The sequence below is a fragment of the Pongo pygmaeus genome, chromosome 14 (assembly GCF_028885625.2).
Source record: "Pongo pygmaeus isolate AG05252 chromosome 14, NHGRI_mPonPyg2-v2.0_pri, whole genome shotgun sequence".
Classification (NCBI taxonomy): Eukaryota; Metazoa; Chordata; class Mammalia; order Primates; family Hominidae; genus Pongo; species Pongo pygmaeus.
In genome coordinates this window covers 123421717-123440315 of record NC_072387.2, presented here as the reverse complement: position 1 = coordinate 123440315, position 18599 = coordinate 123421717, and the positions used below count along the sequence as shown (strand labels likewise).

Here is an 18599-nt window from a genome sequence, read left to right as displayed (position 1 = left end):
CAGCCAAGCACAGGGGTCTAAGGATCATGTGCGACCTGCCGATTCGGGGTGCACCTGCCAGCGTTCCGGAATCAACATCGCCAGCTCCTCTCAGTGACATTGTACATGTCATTGTGTTCTTTTAGCTTTAAGTTTATATCCATTTTAGACCTCAGGCTTCGTGGGGCCAAGAATAAACTTTCTTCTGATACTTGTTGCTGTGTCCACAGTTTCAGGTACAAAGTAGGGGCTCTGCAAATATTTATTGGATAAACAAGCTAACCTTATCCCGTCCTGTTTGCTGAGGGAGCCAGATAGCGCTCTTGGCAAAGGTTTCCGCCGCCTGAGAACTGAAGCACTCAGCGAGCAGGCTATGTTAATCCCTTCAACAGCACACGCTTCGGCCCCACAGTGCAGTTCTGCCTAAAACAGGTGGGAGTTTGAACGAAGGGCCGCCCCTCCTGTCTGTCTGGTTTGGATAGGGAACCTGCGTGCATGCTGTTTTTTGTTTTGGAGTTTTTGTTTGTTTGTTTGTTTCTGAGACAGTTTTGCTCTTGTTGCCCAGGCTGGAGTGCAATGGTGTGATCTCAGCTCACTGCAACCTCTGCCTCCTAGGTTCAAGTGATCCTCCTATCTCAGCCTCCCGAGTAGCTGGGATTACAGGTGCCCACCACCATGCCCGGCTAATTTTTGTATTTTTAGAAAATACAAAATTTTATTATGTATGTATGTATTTGTATGTAGAGACAGGGTTTCATCATATTGGTCAGGCTGGTCTCAAAATCCTGACCTCAGGTAATCTGCCCACCTAGGCTTCCCAAAGTGCTGGGATTACAGGCATGAGCCACCGCGCCTGGTCTGCATGCTGGTTTTGAATCTCAGGATCATGCTAGCTGGCATGACTGCTGATGGCTGGCTCCACCAGCAGACAGTGGAGGGTGAGGTGAGCTCACTGCTTGAGAACCTCCGTTTTAACGAGTGCTGGTGTAACGCCAGGCGGTTAAATGCTTCCTACTGTCCCACTGTACACTACAAGAGTTTTGTTTTTATCAGACGCATTTCTTCAGTCCAAGGGTAACTCTGCTTCCCCTGGGTCTGATGGAAACCAGGCCCCGAGGAGGGAGACGGGAGAGACACAGCCCCGCTGGGCGCCCGGCCTCTGCAGGAAACTGTCCTGGGGTGGGGTCGGGAGATGGACTGTTTTCCTAATTTATTTCAAACCAGGAACCCTGGCTGTATGCATTCTGCCTCACCCCCCGTCTCCTTATTTTTTAATATTCTTTTCATGAGCTAGCAGGGATGATGTAAATACGTTGAGCTGACCGAGGGCCGGATGGGAGGTTCCAGTGAAGCCTGCGGTTTGCTGACGACTTTCCCCTCAGTGCAGTCCAGTTATTTGAGAGCCGTTAAACACTGCATGCTGAGAAGACACCGTCATTTTTCACACAGGAGCTAGACTGACTTTGTTCCCTCTACACTGCATTTTTTAAAAGTTTTCTATCAAAAACATTTCATAATCGAAAAGTTTTCTAAACGATAAAACCGCCTGTCACACATTAATCTCAACATTATGTTGAGTGAAGGAAGCCAGACACCGAAGGCCACACATTGTATTTGAAATGTCCAGGAAAGGCAGAACTGTAGACAGCAGATGGGTTGTTGCCCGAGGGGTGAGGGCACGCCCCGCAGCGGGCCGCAGTGACAGGCACGCCTGCACACATTCGCTCCCGCATCACCCCGCACCACACACGGGGAAGCGTGCACACTCCTTCCAGGGACAGCGAGAGGAGCCCCTGCTCTGTCAACGCTCTGAAGGTGCTCCGGGTGCTGGCAGAAGCCAGCAGACTCCTTTGCTGAGGAGCTGGTCCTGTCCAGACGCGGAAGAAAACTGACACCTCCCACGTGGGGGACAGAAAGGTCCTCTCATTGGTGCCACCTGCAGAGATAGACAAGGAGCGCCTGGCCGTCAGAGGACGCTCCTGACAGTGACACAATGACCACTATAAAAGTCAGGCGGGCTGAGAAGGGGACAAAGTCCAGGACGCTTCCTAGCTGTGGGGTAAGAGGAGCTGCCTCCTGAGATGGAGAAATTTAAGGCTGCGATGTTGCTGGGGAGCGTCGGCGATGCTCTTGGCTACAGAAATGTCTGCAAGGAGAACAGCACTGTAGGCATGAAGATCCAGGAGGAGCTGCAACGTTCCGGGGGCCTGGACCACCTCGTACTCTCGCCAGGAGAATGGCCCGTGAGTGACAACACCATCATGCACATCGCAACCGCCGAGGCCCTCACCACAGGTAGGCTGGCCCCACCGCGCTCCGGTGTGCGGGCTGGAGGGAGCGCCGGTGTGCGGGCTGGAGGGAGCGCCGGTGTGCGGGCTGGAGGGAACACTGTGGCCACAGGTAGGGCCGGGCCCACCGCGCTCCGGTGTGCGGGCTGGAGAGAGCTCCGGTGTGCGGGCTGGAGGGAGCTCCGGTGTGCGGGCTGGAGGGAGCTCCGGTGTGCGGGCTGGAGGGAGCTCCGGTGTGCGGGCTGGAGAGAGCGCCGGTGTGCGGGCTGGAGGGAGCGCCGGTGTGCGGGCTGGAGGGAGCGCCGGTGTGCGGGCTGGAGGGAGCTCCGGTGTGCGGGCTGGAGGGAACACTGTGGCCACAGGTAGGGCCGGGCCCACCGCGCTCCGGTGTGCGGGCTGGAGAGAGCTCCGGTGTGCGGGCTGGAGAGAGCTCCGGTGTGCGGGCTGGAGGGAGCGCCGGTGTGCGGGCTGGAGATAACGCTGTGGCTGCTCGAGTTCTCCCAGTAAGCCTCCGAGAGCTTTGAAGGCAGTGCGGTCCTTCAGCCGATGGTGTTACCTGATGCCGCTGCTAAAAGTGGCAATTTAATTTGAGTGTCCCTCAAATTTGATATGCGGCAGATCGTGTTTCTCCTGTGGTTTCTCTGAGGGTGACACTATTACTTTACTTTGCAGATTATTAAGATTCAATTTTTAAACGTGACTTTTCACTTGTATTTGTAAAGCGTTAACTAGGCCTAGCACCTTCTGTTTCTAATAGAGTTAAAGCCAGTTAAGCCTCTCTCGGCCGTGCTGCTGGGAGTAGGGTGAGGGCTCACTTCTCGCTGCAGAGAATTAAGCCTTCTTGTTCTGAATTCATTACAAAGGGATGTAAAATAAGCCAGTTTGAAATGTGAACCCATTAATACTGTTTGGGGATTAGTTCTAAATTCCAATGAATTAAAGTTAGAATATCATCTCCCAAAACGGTTCAGCTTGGAGAGTTGCCCATACACAAATGTGTTCTAAGAAAATGACGTAAACTTGATTGGACGAGATTGGAGACAAAGCTTCTTAAAATACCTTTAAGTAGCAAATTGATTTTAGGATCAAGCTTTTGCATGAATTTCAGGGAAATGGCAGGTGCACAGACATGCAGTCCAGCTTTCCTACGAGGCATTTGCTCTTCAAAACCCCGTGGGTGCTGTTTATCATGGCAGAATTACAATCTGAGGGCTGCGGCTAAGTCAATGAAACCTCACTTATGCGTTCACTCCACCATTCTGTTCGTCTGCCATGGACGCGCCCAGTTTAGTTCTGTGCTCACAGAGGAGGAATGCCATCGAGCCTGTGGCCTGTCCCTAAATAACGGGAGAGCTGAAGCGCCGACGATAAGATAAGGCTCCCGGCTTGCTGGAGACGGGGAGGCGTCCGACTGTTCACAGCCTTGGCGTCCAGGAGCTCCTGCTTCTGGTTTTCCAGGCGGCCTCTCGTGTGCCCTTAGGACCAGCAGCCCCATGCCTGTGCCCCGCAGCCCACAACAGGCGCACCCCACACACAGACACCTGTGGAACAAGGCTCCGGCTTGTTTTCACCGTAGAGGGCTGGAACTCAACTCTTGAGTCTTCCTCCGGGCGTCTGATGCCATGTGTGCGCTCACACCAGCTCTGCATGTCCCATTTCTGGTAGCACTTGGTGGGCGTTTTGTGAATGGCAGCGTCCATGGCTGTGGGTCTGATCCTGCCAGGCCCCCAGGGAGGGCAGCGACACAGGACACTCCAAAAATGCACCGACAGAGATCGGCCCAACAGGACACGAAATTCACACAGTTAAAAGGGTTACGGACGTTTGGGGCGCTGTTTTTTGTTTGTTTGTTTGTTTTTTGAGACGGAGTCTTGTTCCATCACACAGGCTGGAGTGCGGTGGCACTTTGGCTCATGGCAGAAAACGTTTGGAAACAGTTGACATTTTGCTACAAGCTCACTGGATGTTAGTATTTTGCCTTTTCTTTATTGAGACATGAGTTGGGAGACTCAGGCACCATTTTTTTTTTTTTTTTTTTTTTTTTTTGAGACATAGTCTCACTCTTTTGCCCAGGCTGGAGAGCAGTGGCACGATCTCGGCTCACTGCAACCTCCACCTCCCGAGTTCAAGCGATTCTCCTGCCTCAGCCTCCCGAGTAGCTGGGCTAACTTTTTGTATTTTTAGTAGAGACGGGGGTTTCACTATGTTGGCCAGGCTGGTCTCGAACTCCTGACCTTGTGATCTGCCCGTCCTGGCCTCCCAAAGTGCTGGGATTGCAGGTGTGAGCCACCGCGCCCGGCCCCTCAGGCAGCTTTAGAAACTGACATGTCTTTCAGGAGACCAGACAGGGAAGACGGGAGACAGGAGTTGAGTGTCCCAAAGGGAAGAGACCCAGGGAGAAGCCCAAGGATAGCAGCTTTGAAAATCTGTTTCTCACTTAAATCCTAACCTGAAAAGACAATGCTGTTTGTGCCATTTTGTTTTATGGCTTCTTTTGCTTAGAAAAGGCTAAATTTCAGTTAAATATAGACATTTCATGTCTAATTCCAGAATAAAATGAATCGTTTTAGGGGACTCAGGAAGGGCTAGGCTTGTTAACCCAAGACTGAGTTGAGAAAGGCTGTTTGTGGACCCACTGCACCGGTGACTGTGAGTGGCACACGCTGGGTTTAGACACAGCCTGGACAAAGCCACACAGCTCTACCCCCACCCAGGGGTTTCGGGTGCAGGCGAAGGTGACCTTAATTCCTGCAGGAATGCAGCCCTCACACCTCTTCCATGAGATTGTAGGACTCGTGTCTCTCAAACCATGGTCACATTCTCTCCTCCCTGACTCAGAACTGGGGTGATGAACATGGCGTCATATAAAACAATACTGTGCATGCACACACACCATGTGTGCAGACAACATGTGTGTAGACACCATGCACATACAACGTGCATGTAGACACCATGCACAGACAACACCATGTGTGTAGACAACACCATACATACAACACGTGTGTAGGCAACACCATACATACAACACATGTGTGTAGGCAACACCATACATACAACACATGTGTGTAGGCAACACCATACATACAACACATGTGTGTAGGCAACACCATACATACAACACCATGTGTGTAGGCAATGCCATGCACACACAACACCGTGTGTATAGACAACACTGTGCGTGTAGACAACACCGTGCATATAGACAAAGCCATGCCTGTGTGACAACACGGTGCATGTAAACACCCTGTGTTCACACAGTGCAATGCTATGCATTTATGACAACATCATACATGCAGGACAGACAATACCATGTGTGTAGACAATACCATGCACATACAACACTGTGCATGTAGACACCAGGCGTGTTGGCAACACTGTGCATGTGGATAACACCGTGCACATAAGACAACACCGTGCATGTAGACAACACCGTGAGTGTAGACAACACCGTGCCCATATGACAACACCATGCATGTAGACAACACCGTGCACAGGCCAGCCGGCCACACCTCCCAGGACTGCCCCTCTCTTCAGAGGCCTCTGCTGGGCCGGGTCAGGGAACTGGTGGTAGGAGGACACAACATGCAGTCCTTGTCCTGAGCACTTCTCCAGGGGTTTGCAGCCACGGGAGCCCTCTCTCTCTGGGGGGTTCACAGCCAAGGGGCCCTGCTTGCTTTCTCTGGGGGGTTTGCAGCTGCAGGCCCTGTGTGCTCTCTGGGGGGGTGGGAGGGGGGTTTGCAGCTGTGGGGCCCTGCGCACTCTCTCTGTGGTGGGAGGTGAGGAGGTTTGCAGCCACCGGGCCCTGCACGCTCTCTCTGTGAGGTTTGCAGCCGCTGGGCCCCAAGAACTCTCTCCGGGGGGTGTGCAGCCTCAGGATCCTGTGTGCTCTCTCCAGTGGTTTGCAGCCATGGTCCCTACACACACGTGCTCTCTCCAGGGGTTTGCAGCCATGGTCCCTACACACGCGTGCTCTCTCCAGCGGTTTGCAGCCATGGTCCCTACACACGCGTGCTCTCTCCAGCGGTTTGCAGCCATGGTCCCTACACACGGGTGCTCTCTCCAGGGGTTTGCAGCCATGGTCCCTACACACGTGTGCTCTCTCCAGGGGTTTGCAGCCATGGTCCCTACACATGCGTGCTCTCTCCAGGGGTTTGCAGCCATGGTCCCCACACACGCGTGCTCTCTCCAGGGGTTTGCAGCCAGGGTCCCTACACACGCGTGCTCTCTCCGGCGGTTTGCAGCCATGGTCCCTACACACGCGTGCTGTCTCCAGTGGTTTGCAGCCACAGGGGCCCTGCATGCTCTCTCCAGGGGTTTGCAGCTGCAGAGGTTTCATGTCCTGGAGGAGGGAGTGACTTTGCCAAGTGCCCTTCCTAATGTCACCAACCCATCCATGCTAGGACATCTGGCTCTGATGCGGCTGAAGAAGGCCCCAGCCACCAGCGGGAAGGTCTTTTGCTTCCAAATGGCATTTCTGCCCCATGGAGGGTGGGCCAAGCCTCCATCTTCGCCTCCCTCTCCCCATTCATTCCCACCCCTCCCCTCCCCAAAGGTGGGGGATTCATCACCAAGGAAAAGGGAGCAGTGGCGTCTCCCAGCGCTGACCCGCAAGCCCAGAGTGCAGTTTTAGTACAGAATGAAAACAAGTTGCTGGGTGTTAAAGTGGCCGTCAGGAGGGGCGCCCTCGCCGGCCCCACCTGGTGGGCATCCACCTGCCACAGCCTGTCCTGGCATGGCCGGGCACCCGGGCTCTGATTTTAGAGGCTGTGTGGATTCCATCCACACACTGCGGGTTACTTAATCACAGAAATGCTCGGGCTTTGCAGGCAAACACCTTTGCCAGCTCTGGCTTTGGGCAAGACACATAACCTCACTGAGCCTTATCAGGGAAGATGGCAAATAAGAACTAGCCCTTGCCGTGGGAGGACGTCTGGGCCTCCCACGTGCTGGGCATAGAGCGGGTGTCTGCTGTGTCCAGCTCCTTCGCCCTGATGCCCCAGGGTCTTTCAGGGCCTCGAGCCCACCCTTGTTTCCAGAACACTGCTTGTGGGGCTGGGGATGCTGCTTGGTGGCAGCTGTCCCTGCAGCACCTGGGTTTCCGGCAAGAGAAGAAGGAGCCGGAGCTGGGCACATCTGCCTCCACCGTCGGCGTCACTAGCCCATGGAGTAGGCCGGTTTCGGTTCTGTTTGTGGCCACATAGATAGAACCATTAGAAAAGGAGCACGGTGGGGCTGGGCGTGGTGGCTCATGCCTGTAATCCCAGCACTTTGGGAGGCCAAGGCGGGCGGATCATGAGGTCAGGAGATCGAGACCATCCTGGCTAACATGGTGAAACCCCGTCTCTACTAAAAATACAAAAAAATTAGCGAGGCGTGGTGGTGGGCGCCTGTAGTCCCAGCTACTCAGGAGGCTGAGGCAGGAGAATGGAGTGAACCTGGGAGGCGGAGCTTGCAGTGTCTGCCCTCCCTTTCTTCCCCAGACTACTGGTGCCCCACCCCGCGGGAGGGAGGCCACAGCTCACACCACAGCTGGCTCTGATGTCTGCCCTCCCTTTCTTCTGCAGACTACTGGTGCCTGGATGATCTGTACCGGGAGATGGTGAGGTGCTATGTGGAAATCATTGAGAAGCTTCCAGAACGCCGGCCAGACCCAGCTACCATTGAAGGCTGTGCTCAGCTGAAGCCCAATAACTACCTCCTCGCCTGGCACACGCCGTTCAACGAAAAAGGTCAGGGAAATCCTCTCCTCTCCCCCTAAAGCCACCCTACTGGGGACCCTACGGTCCTAATCATCTGTCTTCCACTAACCCCCAGCATCTCCAGGTGGCTTCAGTGAGGCCCCTGCCTAGAGTCCCTTTGTCGGGTGGGGGCCCCTCCTGGTCAGCCTAGCTAGTGTGGGCGTCTGTTTAAGGAATATGGGCGGGGGCCCCTCCTGGTCAGCCCAGCCAGCACGGGCATCTGTTTAAGGAACACAGGCGGGGGCCCCTCCTTTGTCAGCTCTATATATTATAAATATTTTCTCCCATTGCATGCCTTGCCTTTTTGTTTTCTTAATGGTATCTATTGAAAAGCACGCTTTAAATATTTTTTTTTTTTTGAGATGGAGTCTTGCTCTGTCATCTAGGCTGGAGTGCAGTGGCGCGATCTCGGCTCACTGCAACCTCCGCCTCCTGGGTTCAGGAAATTCTCCTGTCTCAGCCTCCCAAGTAGCTGGGATTACAGATGCCCACCACCATGCCCTGCTAATTTTGTATTTTAGTAAGGATGGGGTTTCACCATGTTGCTTAGGCTGGTCTCGAACTCCTGACCTCAGGTGATCTACCTGCCTTGGCCTCCCAAAGTGGTGGGATTACAGGCGTGAGCCACCATGCCCAGCGAAGCTTTATATTTTTTTTTAATCATTTATTTTTATTTTTTTGTAGACAGGGTCTCACTCCATCACCCAGGCTGGAGTGCAGTGGTGCAGTCATGACTCACTGCAGCCTTGACCTCCCAGACTCAAGCAATCCTCCCACCTTAGCCTCCTGAGTGGCTGGAATCACAGGTGCATTCCACTACACCCAGTTAATGTTTTGGTTGTTGTTGTTTTTTTTTTTTTTTGTAGACAAGGGGTTTCACCATGTTGCCCAGGCTGGTCTTGAACTCCTGAGCTCAAGCGATCTGCCCACCTCAGTCTCCAAGTGCTGAGATTACAGGCAGGAGCCACCACACCTAGCCAAGACTTAAATCCTAAAAGCAAAACCCAGAAAGATCAAACTATTTTCAAGTAAATTAACTGTATCCCAAGACAAAGGTCAAGAATAGTTATAGGAATATAAAAATATCCAGGACTCAACAGCATATGAGGCATGCAAAGAATCAGGAGAATCCAGTTCCTGACAAGGAAAATCAATAAGTCCAAAACTGACAAGGCCTGACACAGGTGTCAGAATTCTCAGACAAGGACATAAAATGCCAGATACTCCATGTGTTCAAAAAGTTAAGTAGAGACATGAAAGGCATTTTTTAAAAGATCCAAATCACATTTCTAGAAATAAAAACCATGTCTCGTTTTAAAATACATTGGCTGAGACCAACAGCAGATCAGACATTTCCAAGAAAAGGTTAACAGACTTGCAGGCAAGCAGCAGAAACTATCCAAAGTGAGACATACAAAGAGAAAGAATCCAAGGATGAAGGGAGCACCAGCAACCTGCAGGCGGCCTCAGGCAGTCTGATGCCTGTGTCTGCATCCTCAGCACAGAGGAGAACAAAAGCAACACAAATACTTGGAGAAATAGTCATCAAAATTGTTCCAAATTTGATGAAAACTATAAACTCACAGATACAAGAAAATCAATTCCAAGCACAAGAAACATGAAGAAAATGACACCAAGGCACACAGTAGTTAGATTGCTCTAAAGTAATACTCAAGAAAAATCTTGAAGGCCGGAGAAGAAAGACACACATCACACACAGAGAAGCAACAGTAACGATGACAGCAGATGCCTTGTCAGAGCAATGTGAGTGAGAAGACGGTGGAGCCACATCATTAAGCTACTAAAAAAAAACAACACTTCAACCTAGCATTCCTTCTGGGAGTGATGCAGGGCCTTGCTCTGTCACCCAGGCTAGAGCGCAGTGCCACAATCATGGCTCACTGCAGCCTCAGCCTCTTGGGCTCAAGCAATCCACCTGCCTCAGCCTCCCACATAGATGGGGCAACAGATGTGTGCCAACACGCTCGCCTGTTTTTCTTATTTTTTGTAGAGATAGGATCTCACTTTGTTGCCCTGACTGGTCTTGAACTCCTGGGCCTCAACAACCCTTCTGTCTTAGCCTCCCAAAATGCCGAGATTACAGGTGTAAGCCACCATGCCTGGCCTGTTAGAATTCTACACCCTGAAAAAAATATCTTTCAGAAATGAAGGCAAAATAGCCTTTTTCAGACAAACAAAAGCTGAAAGAATTCATCACCCACAGAGTCATGTAACAAGAAATGCTAATGGAAGTCATTCAGACAGGAGGAAAACCGCACTGGATGCAGAGACCCGCGCGGCGGGACACAGCGTGATAGAGACACAGACTCACGCGCAGGGTGGGGACAGAGCGTGATGGAGACACGGACCCGCGCGGCGGGACACAGCGTGATGGAGACACAGACCCAGGCGCAGGGTGGGGACAGAGCGTGATGGAGACACGGACCCGCGCGGCGGGACACAGCGTGACAGAGACACGGACCAGCACGGTGGAATAACGCGTGATAGAGACACAGACTCACGCGCAGGGTGGGGACAGAGTGTGATAGAGACCTGGACCCGCGTGGTGGGACACAGCGTGATAAACACGGACCCACGCGGCAGGACACAGAGTGATAGAGACATGGACCCATGCGGTGGAATAAAGCGTGATAGAGACACGGACCCACGCGGCAGGACAGAGACACAGACCCACACGGCGGGGCAGAGCGTGACAGAGACACGGACCCACGCGCGGGGCAGAGCGTGACAGAGACACGGACCCACGCGCGGGGCAGAGCGTGACAGAGACACGGGCCCACGCGCGGGGCAGAGCGTGACAGAGACACGGACCCACGCGGCGGGACATGGCATGATAGAGACACAGACCCACACAGCGGGATAGAGTGTTACAGAAATGGTAACTGTACGGGGAAATGTGTAAGATTTTAAAACATGTTATTTAAATATCTTTAAAAGATAATTGACTTAAAAATAATAATGAACGGTATGGTTTATAAAATATAAGTAGAATGTACAACAATAGCATGAAGGCTAGCAGGGGAGAGATGGAAGCCGATGACGGTGAGGCTCCCACACCATGTATGCCGCGGTGTCATCCCACAGCCTGTAAGGAGCTGCAGACGGACACCACGAACCCAAAAGCCACCGCTGAAATCACGGAAGAGTTAGCGATAGTAAGCCAGCAAAGGAGATAAAACTGAATCCTTTCAGAAACATTTAACCCAAAAAAGGCAGAAAAGGGGGAAGGAGGGACAAATACTAGACAGTACAAGTAGAAAACAAAGAAGATAATAATAATGACGTCAAATGCCAATGGTATGAAGACCCCCAATAACAGTAAGAAGTTGTCACATTAGATAAAGAAGCAGGTCCCAGCCCCCAACTATGTGCTGCTTATAAGAAATAACTTTTAAATTTTGAGATGGAGTCTTGCTCTGTCACCCAGGCTGGAGTGCAGTGGTACAATTTTGGCTCACTGCAACCTCCACCTCCCAGGTTCAGCTGATTCTCCTGCCTCCACCTCCCAAGTAGCTGGGACTACAGGCGCCCACCACCACACCTGGCTAATTTTTGTATTTTTAGTAGTGACAAGGTTTTGCCATGTTGGCCAGGCTGGTCTCAAACTCCTGGCCTCAAGTGATCCGCCCACCTTGGCCTCCTGAAATGCTGGGATTACAGGTGTGAGCCACCATGCCCAGCCAAGGAATACACTAAAAACAAGCAAACAAACAAAAAACCTCCTGTTGCACTTGAGTAACACTTTAAATATAAAGACGTAAATAGATTAAAGGTTCTAAAAAAGATGGAAAAATAGACCAGGTGCAGTGGCTCACTCCTGTGATCCCAGCACTTTGGGAGGCCGAGGCAGGCGGATCACTTGAGGTCAGGAGTTCGAGACCAGCCTGGCCAACATAGTGAAATGCTGTCTCTACTAAAAATACAAAAATTAGCTGGGCGTGGTGTCAGGCCCCTGTAATCACAGCTACTTGGGAGGCTAAGGCAGGAGAATTGCTTGAACCCAGGAGGCGGAGGTTGCAGTGAGCTGAGATTGCGCCACTGCACTCCAGCCTCGGCCACAGAGTGAGACTCCATCTAAAAAAAAAAAAAGATGGAAAAATATATCACACTAACACTAATCAAAAGAAAGCTGGAGTTACTGTATTAGTAACACATACAGTAAATTTTGGAGCAAAGAATATTCCCAAGAATCAAGAAGGTAATTTCATCCTAGTAAATGGATCAGTTCATCAGGGGGACATAACAAACCTAGATGTCTCTGTACCTAATAACAGATCTTCAGAATATATGAAGCAAAAACTGACAATGCTGCAAAGAGAACTAGAGAAACCCACAGTTATAGGCAGTGATTTCAACATGAAGGTCTCCAACCATTGGCTTCCATTTTCATGTTTTAAAACCAGAAAACTCATAGCAAACTAAACCAAAAGAAAGCAGAAGAAATAAAATAGTGAAGATCAGCGTGAAAATCAATGATTGAAAACAGGAAAAGAGTAGAGCAAATTAATAAAACCAAAAGCTGGTTCTTTCAGGAGATCAAAACAATTGATAATCCTCTAGCTAGACTGATGTGGAAAAAAGAGAAAGACAAATCGTCAGTATGAACAATGAGAGGAATAAAATCACCAGAGTCTATGGAAATTAAGGGGAAAATAAGGGAATATTATTAACAATTTTATGCCAATACATTTAACAACTTAGATTAAAAGGACAAATTTTTTTGAAAGACAGAGGTCACTCAAGAGGAGAAAGGTCATCTAAATAGTATTACATCTTATGGAAGAAATTACAAGGCCAGGCACGGTGGCTCACACCTGTAATCCCAGCACTTTAGGAGGCCAAGGCAGGTAGATCACCTGAGGTCAGGTGTTCAAGACCAGCCTGGCCAACATGGCAAAACCCTGTCTCTACTAAAAATACAAAAATTAGCCAGGCATGGTGGCAGGCACCTGTAATCCAAGCTACTCAGGAGGCCGAGGCAGGAGAACTGCTTGAATCCAGGAGGCAGATGTTGCAGTGAGCCGAGATCACATCACTGCACTCCAGCCTGGCGACAGAGCAAGACTCCGTCTCAGGAAAAAAAAAAAAAATGACAAAGAAAGCTGTAGGCCCAGGCTGGGCACGGTGGCTCACACCCGTGATCCCAGCACTTTGGGAGGCCAAGGCGGGCGGATCACCTGAGGTCAGGAGTTTGAGACCAGCCTGGCCAAAATGGTGAGACCTCTCCTCTACTAAAAATACAAAACTTAGCTGGGCGTGGTGGCGCACACCTGTAGTCCCAGCTATTCAGGAGGCTGAGGCACAAGAATCACTTGAACCCGGGAGGTGGAGGTTGCAGTGAGCCGAGATTGTGCCATTGCACTCCAGCCTAGGCAACAGAGTCAGAGTGAGACTCCATCTCAAAAAAAAAAAAAAGGAAAGATAATTTCAGTCCCTGATGCCTTCACAGGGTATTTACCAAACAATTGAGTAAGAAATAATATAAATTGTACATAACTCTTCCAAAAGATTGAAGAAGAGGAATGCTTCCCAAATTCATTTTTCTGCTCTCCAGGAAACTCTGTTTAATGAATGAAAAGCCAGGTCAAAGCTGGGAGAAAATATTTGCAAAGCAGATATCTAATAAGGATGTGAATCCAGAATGCATAAAGAACTCTTCCAACTTAATAAGAAGAAAGCAAGCAACCCCATATAAAAATGAGCAAAAGGGCCAGGTGTGGTGGCTCACACCTGTAATCCCAGCACTTTGGAAGACCAAGCCAGGAGGATCACTTAGACCCAGGAGTTCCAGACCAGCCTGAGCAACATACTGAGACGCCATCTCTATTACAAAAAAGAAATTTTTTTTTTTGAGATGGAGTCTCACTCTGTCACCCAGTGGCGCAATCTCAGCTCACTGCAACCTCTACCTCCTGGGTTCAAGCGATTCTCCTGCCTCAGCCTCCAGAGTAGCTGGGACTACAGGCGCGTGCCACCATGCCACTTAATTTTTGTGTTTTTAGTAGAGACAGGGGTTTCACTATGTTGGCCAGGCTGGTCTCAAATTCCTGACTTCAGGTGATCCACCTGCCTTGGCCTCCCAAAGTGCTGGGATTACAGGCATGAGCCACCGCGCCCAACTATAAAAATTTTTTAAAAGAATAAAACATGGGCAAAACTTCTCCAAAGAAGATATGTGGGTGTCCAATAAGCACAAAATCATGCTCAACATCTTCCGTCATTAGAAAAATGCAAATAAAATCACAATGAGATACCATTACATACCTACCAGAATGGCTAAAATTTTTTAAAATGTAGCAAGTGCTGTCAGGGCTGTGGAAGATCTGCTGGAGGGACATCAAATGGTTTTACCACTCTGACTCTGGAAACCCATTTGGCAGTTTCTTTAAAAGTTAAACATTCTGCCAGGCATAGTGGCTCATGCCTGTAATCCCAGCACTTTGGGAGGCCAAGGCAGGCTGATCACCTGAGGTCAGGAGTTCAAGACCAGCCTGGCCAACAAGGTGAAACTTCATCTCTGCTAAAAATACAAAAACTAGTCAGGCATGGTGACGCGTGCCTGTAATCCCAGCTACTCAGGAGGCTGAGGCAGGAGAACTGCTTGAACCTGGCAGGTGGAGGTGTAGTGAGCTAAGATTAGGCTGCTGCACTCCAGCCTGGGCCATAGAGCAAGACTCCATCTCAAACAAACAAAAAAGTTAAACATTCATCACCACGTGATCTGGAGGCTCTGCCCCAGCATTCGCCCAAGAGAAGAGAGCCTCTGTCCACACCAGGATCTGGTGCCTCACGCTCAGAGCCCCAGACTGGACACAGCCCAAACTGCAGGTCAGCAGATAGAACAGTCATGGCAGATCAATGCAAGGGGGAGCTATTCAGCCATAAAAAGGAATCACTATTGATCCTCAACAACGTGGGCGCTTCTCAGAGCAGTTATAAGGAGTGACAGAAGCCAGGCGGAAAGCACGGCACGTTCTCCATGATTCCGTTTACACGGGGCCTGGAACATGCCGAGTAACACGAACGGTTGCAGCAGTGGGGCTTGGGAGAGGCAGGAGGACAGATTGCAGAGGGCACTGGCGGCTTCAGGGGCAACAGAGGTATTCACCCTGCGCCTGGGTGCTGGGTCATGGGGTACATCTGTGTTCACCCTGCGCCTGGGTGCTGAGTCCTGGGGTACACCTGTTTTTTCTCTACGTGTGGGTGCTGGGTCACGGGGTACACCTATGTTCACCCTACGCATGGGTGCTGGGTCCCGGGGTACACATCTGTGTTCACCCTGTGCCTGGGTGCTGGGTCCTGGGGTACACCTATGTTCACTCTACGTGTGGGTGCTGGGTCCCGGGGTACACCTGTGTTCACTCTACGTGTGGGTGCTGGGTCCTGGGGTACATCTGTGTTCACTCTATGTGTGGGTGCTGGGTCCTGGGGTACATCTGTGTTCACTCTACGTGTGGGTGCTGGGTCCCGGGGTACACCTGTGTTCACCCTGTGCCTGGGTGCTGGGTCATGGGGTACACCTATGTTCACTCTACATGTGGGTGCTGGGTCCCGGGGTACACCTATGTTCACTCTACGCGTAGATGCTGGGTCCCGGGGTACACCTATGTTCACCCTGCGCCTGGGTGCTGGGTCCCGGGGTACACCTATGTTCACCCTACACATGGTTGCTGGGTCCTGGGGTACACCTATGTTCACCCTGCGCCTGGGTGCTGGGTCCCAGGGTACACCTATGTTCACCCTACACATGGTTGCTGGGTCCTGGGGTACACCTATGTTCACCCTGCGCCTGGGTGCTGGGTCCCGGGGTACACCTGTGTTCACCCTGCACCTGGGTGCTGGGTCCTGGGGTACACCTATGTTCACTGTACGTGTGGGTGCTGGGTCCCGGGGTACACCTATGTTCACTGTACGTGTGGGTGCTGGGTCCCGGGGTACACCTATGTTCACCCTGCGCCTGGGTGCTGGGTCCCGGGGTACACCTGTGTTCACCCTGCGCCTGGGTGCTGGGTCCTGGGGTACACCTATGTTCACTGTACGTGTGGGTGCTGGGTCCCGGGGTACACCTATGTTCACCCTACACATGGTTGCTGGGTCCTGGGGTACACCTATGTTCACCCTGCGCCTGGGTGCTGGGTCCCGGGGTACACCTGTGTTCACCCTGCGCCTGGGTGCTGAGTCATGGGGTACACCTGTGTTCACTCTACCTGTGGATGCTGGGTCCCGGGGTACACCTATGTTCACCCTGCGCCTGGGTGCTGGGTCCCGGGGTACACCTATGTTCACCCTGCGCCTGGGTGCTGAGTCATGGGGTACACCTGTGTTCACTCTACGTGTGGATGCTGGGTCCCGGGGTACACCTATGTTCACCCTGCGCCTGGGTGCTGGGTCCCGGGGTACACCTGTGTTCACCCTGCGCCTGGGTGCTGAGTCATGGGGTACACCTGTGTTCACTCTACGTGTGGATGCTGGGTCCTGGGGTACACCTATGTTCACTCTACGTGTGGGTGCTGGGTCCCGGGGTACACCGATATAAAAATCTTAGGGTCGTGCATGTTTCATTATGCCTAGTTTGTTGTATGTAGTTACAACTCAATGAAGCTGTTTTTACAGAGAAAACATCTCGTTGAAAGCATGCTGCATATCACGAGCATATCTCCAGGCCATCAAACGTTCTGTTTTTAGTGACTAAGTAACACCCGACACGTGGATGCAACCGAATTCGCCCCATCTCCTTTCTGCTGCAGGCACATGGCTCGCTCATTTGAACCACACTCTGATGAACGTGTTATTACACAAATTTTTGTACTTTTAAAATTATTCATGAAAGCTAGATTGTCAGGGGTGGAATTGTTGGAGCAGAAGTCTAAAACCAGCTCTTCCTTCTCCACACAGGCTCAGGGTTTGGAGCGGCCACCAAGGCCATGTGCATTGGCCTGCGGTACTGGAAGCCTGAGCGCCTGGAGACCCTCATCGAGGTCAGCGTGGAGTGCGGCCGGATGACCCACAACCATCCCACAGGTAAGTGTGGGGCGGGGGGCGGGGGCCTGGAGCTGCCACCATCTGCATGTCTGCTTAAAGGAGACAGAAGCTGACCCTGCCCCTGCCGGCTGCCTGCTGTGAGGGTGCCCTGCCCGGGACACTGGGCTGGAAATCTCATGGGATCACATCGATTTTTTGATTTGTTGAGGGAGTTGGCTTATTTTTTAATCTGTTTTGCTTACGGCCTGTTTTCAGCCCCAAAGCAGGACTAGCGATAAGCGTGGTGATGTTGAAGAAACTGTGCGAGGCAAAGAATTCTCAGTGGTTTTGGTATCATTTGTGTCAGAACAAAAGACAAAGAAAGGCACCAGTGCCTGGGTGCAGGTGGGATTGGGGTGACGCCGGGAACCAGGGTTCGTACAATATTTCCTGCATTTTCCTGCTGTGCCCTGGGTTGGCCCCACCACCCGCCGGCCAAGGGAGCCAAGGGGACCACGGGAACCACGGAAGCGGCTCCACACCCCGGGCCACAGGTTTCTCACCTGTAACGGGGCGACTGCCACATGTGAATCACACCCACAAATCGGGCTGTGTGAGGGTGACGCGGGTTGGATCATGTCGCCCCCTTAACACGGCACTTCCGTCCTTGTGGTCTGTGCCAGGTGGCCAGCTGCTCACTGGGGTTTGTCCCCGTTCCCAGCCCGTCCTGTGGAGGGCAGGCCTCTGAGAGGCCAGGCTGGGGTGGCTGCGGTAGCGCCTGACTCTAGGCCTGACTCTGAAAGGTAATGAGGAGGAGGCTCGGTTGGCTTCCATTTAAGAAAAGCAAAAAGGACTCAAAACTCCTGACCAGCAATTGGTCCTTAGTCCTGGCACCGCCCAGTCCCACGCACATCCAACAGACACGCTAGCCTCGTTCAAGATTACCTTTTGGTATCTGCTGTGACCGGCATCCCAACGAGGAGGGCAGAGCCGCCCACCCCTCCCTGAGAACAGCAGTGAGCAACTGGCCTTCGATCAACACGCAGCTCTGCCGGCCTGGCCGTCCCAACCCCACCGAGTCTGCAGCAAAGCAGGCAGGTGCTTCACTACCCTGGGGACGGATGGTCTAAGCAGTGGACTCACAGGCAACTTTGGTAACTCGTTAAAATGTAGGAGGGAGCAGTGCTGGACTCCTGCTAGCTGAGTGGTACAACCGGACGCAAATTAAAAATTAAAACCTTCAGACCTGAAAATGTTGGGCATTTGCCAGGTGCAGGTGCAGCGGCTCACACCTGTGATCCCAGCACTTTGGGAGGCAGAGGCAGGAGGATCGCTTGAGCCCAGGAGTACGAGACCAGCCTGGGCAACACGGGGAGACTCCATCTCTACAAAAAAATTAAAAATTAGCCGGGCGTGATGGCACGCACCTGTGGTTCCAGCTACTGATGCAGGAAGATCGCCTGAGCCCAGGATGTTGGGGCTGCAGTGAGCTGTGTTTGCGCCATTGCACTCCAGCCTGGGCGAAAGGGCGAGGCCCTATCTCAAAAACAAAAAAAAAGTTGGACATTTGAAAACAATGTAATGAGCACAAGAATCTGTTAATAATTTAAAT

The 18599-nt window shown here is 51.8% G+C and overlaps 1 protein-coding gene across 1 annotated transcript in view; it reads left to right on the top strand.

Moving 5' to 3' along the window:
* The first annotated feature begins 1264 nt into the window (after positions 1–1264).
* Positions 1265–18599, top strand: part of ADPRHL1 (ADP-ribosylhydrolase like 1) — a 50622-nt gene continuing 33287 nt past the window's right edge. Inside the window, exons 1-3 of the mRNA XM_054447072.2 lie at positions 1265–2274; positions 7832–7996; positions 16922–17047. Coding sequence (XP_054303047.2) covers positions 2061–2274; positions 7832–7996; positions 16922–17047 — 505 coding nt within the window. The 5' untranslated portion in view covers positions 1265–2060. The remainder of the gene's footprint in view (positions 2275–7831; positions 7997–16921; positions 17048–18599) is intronic.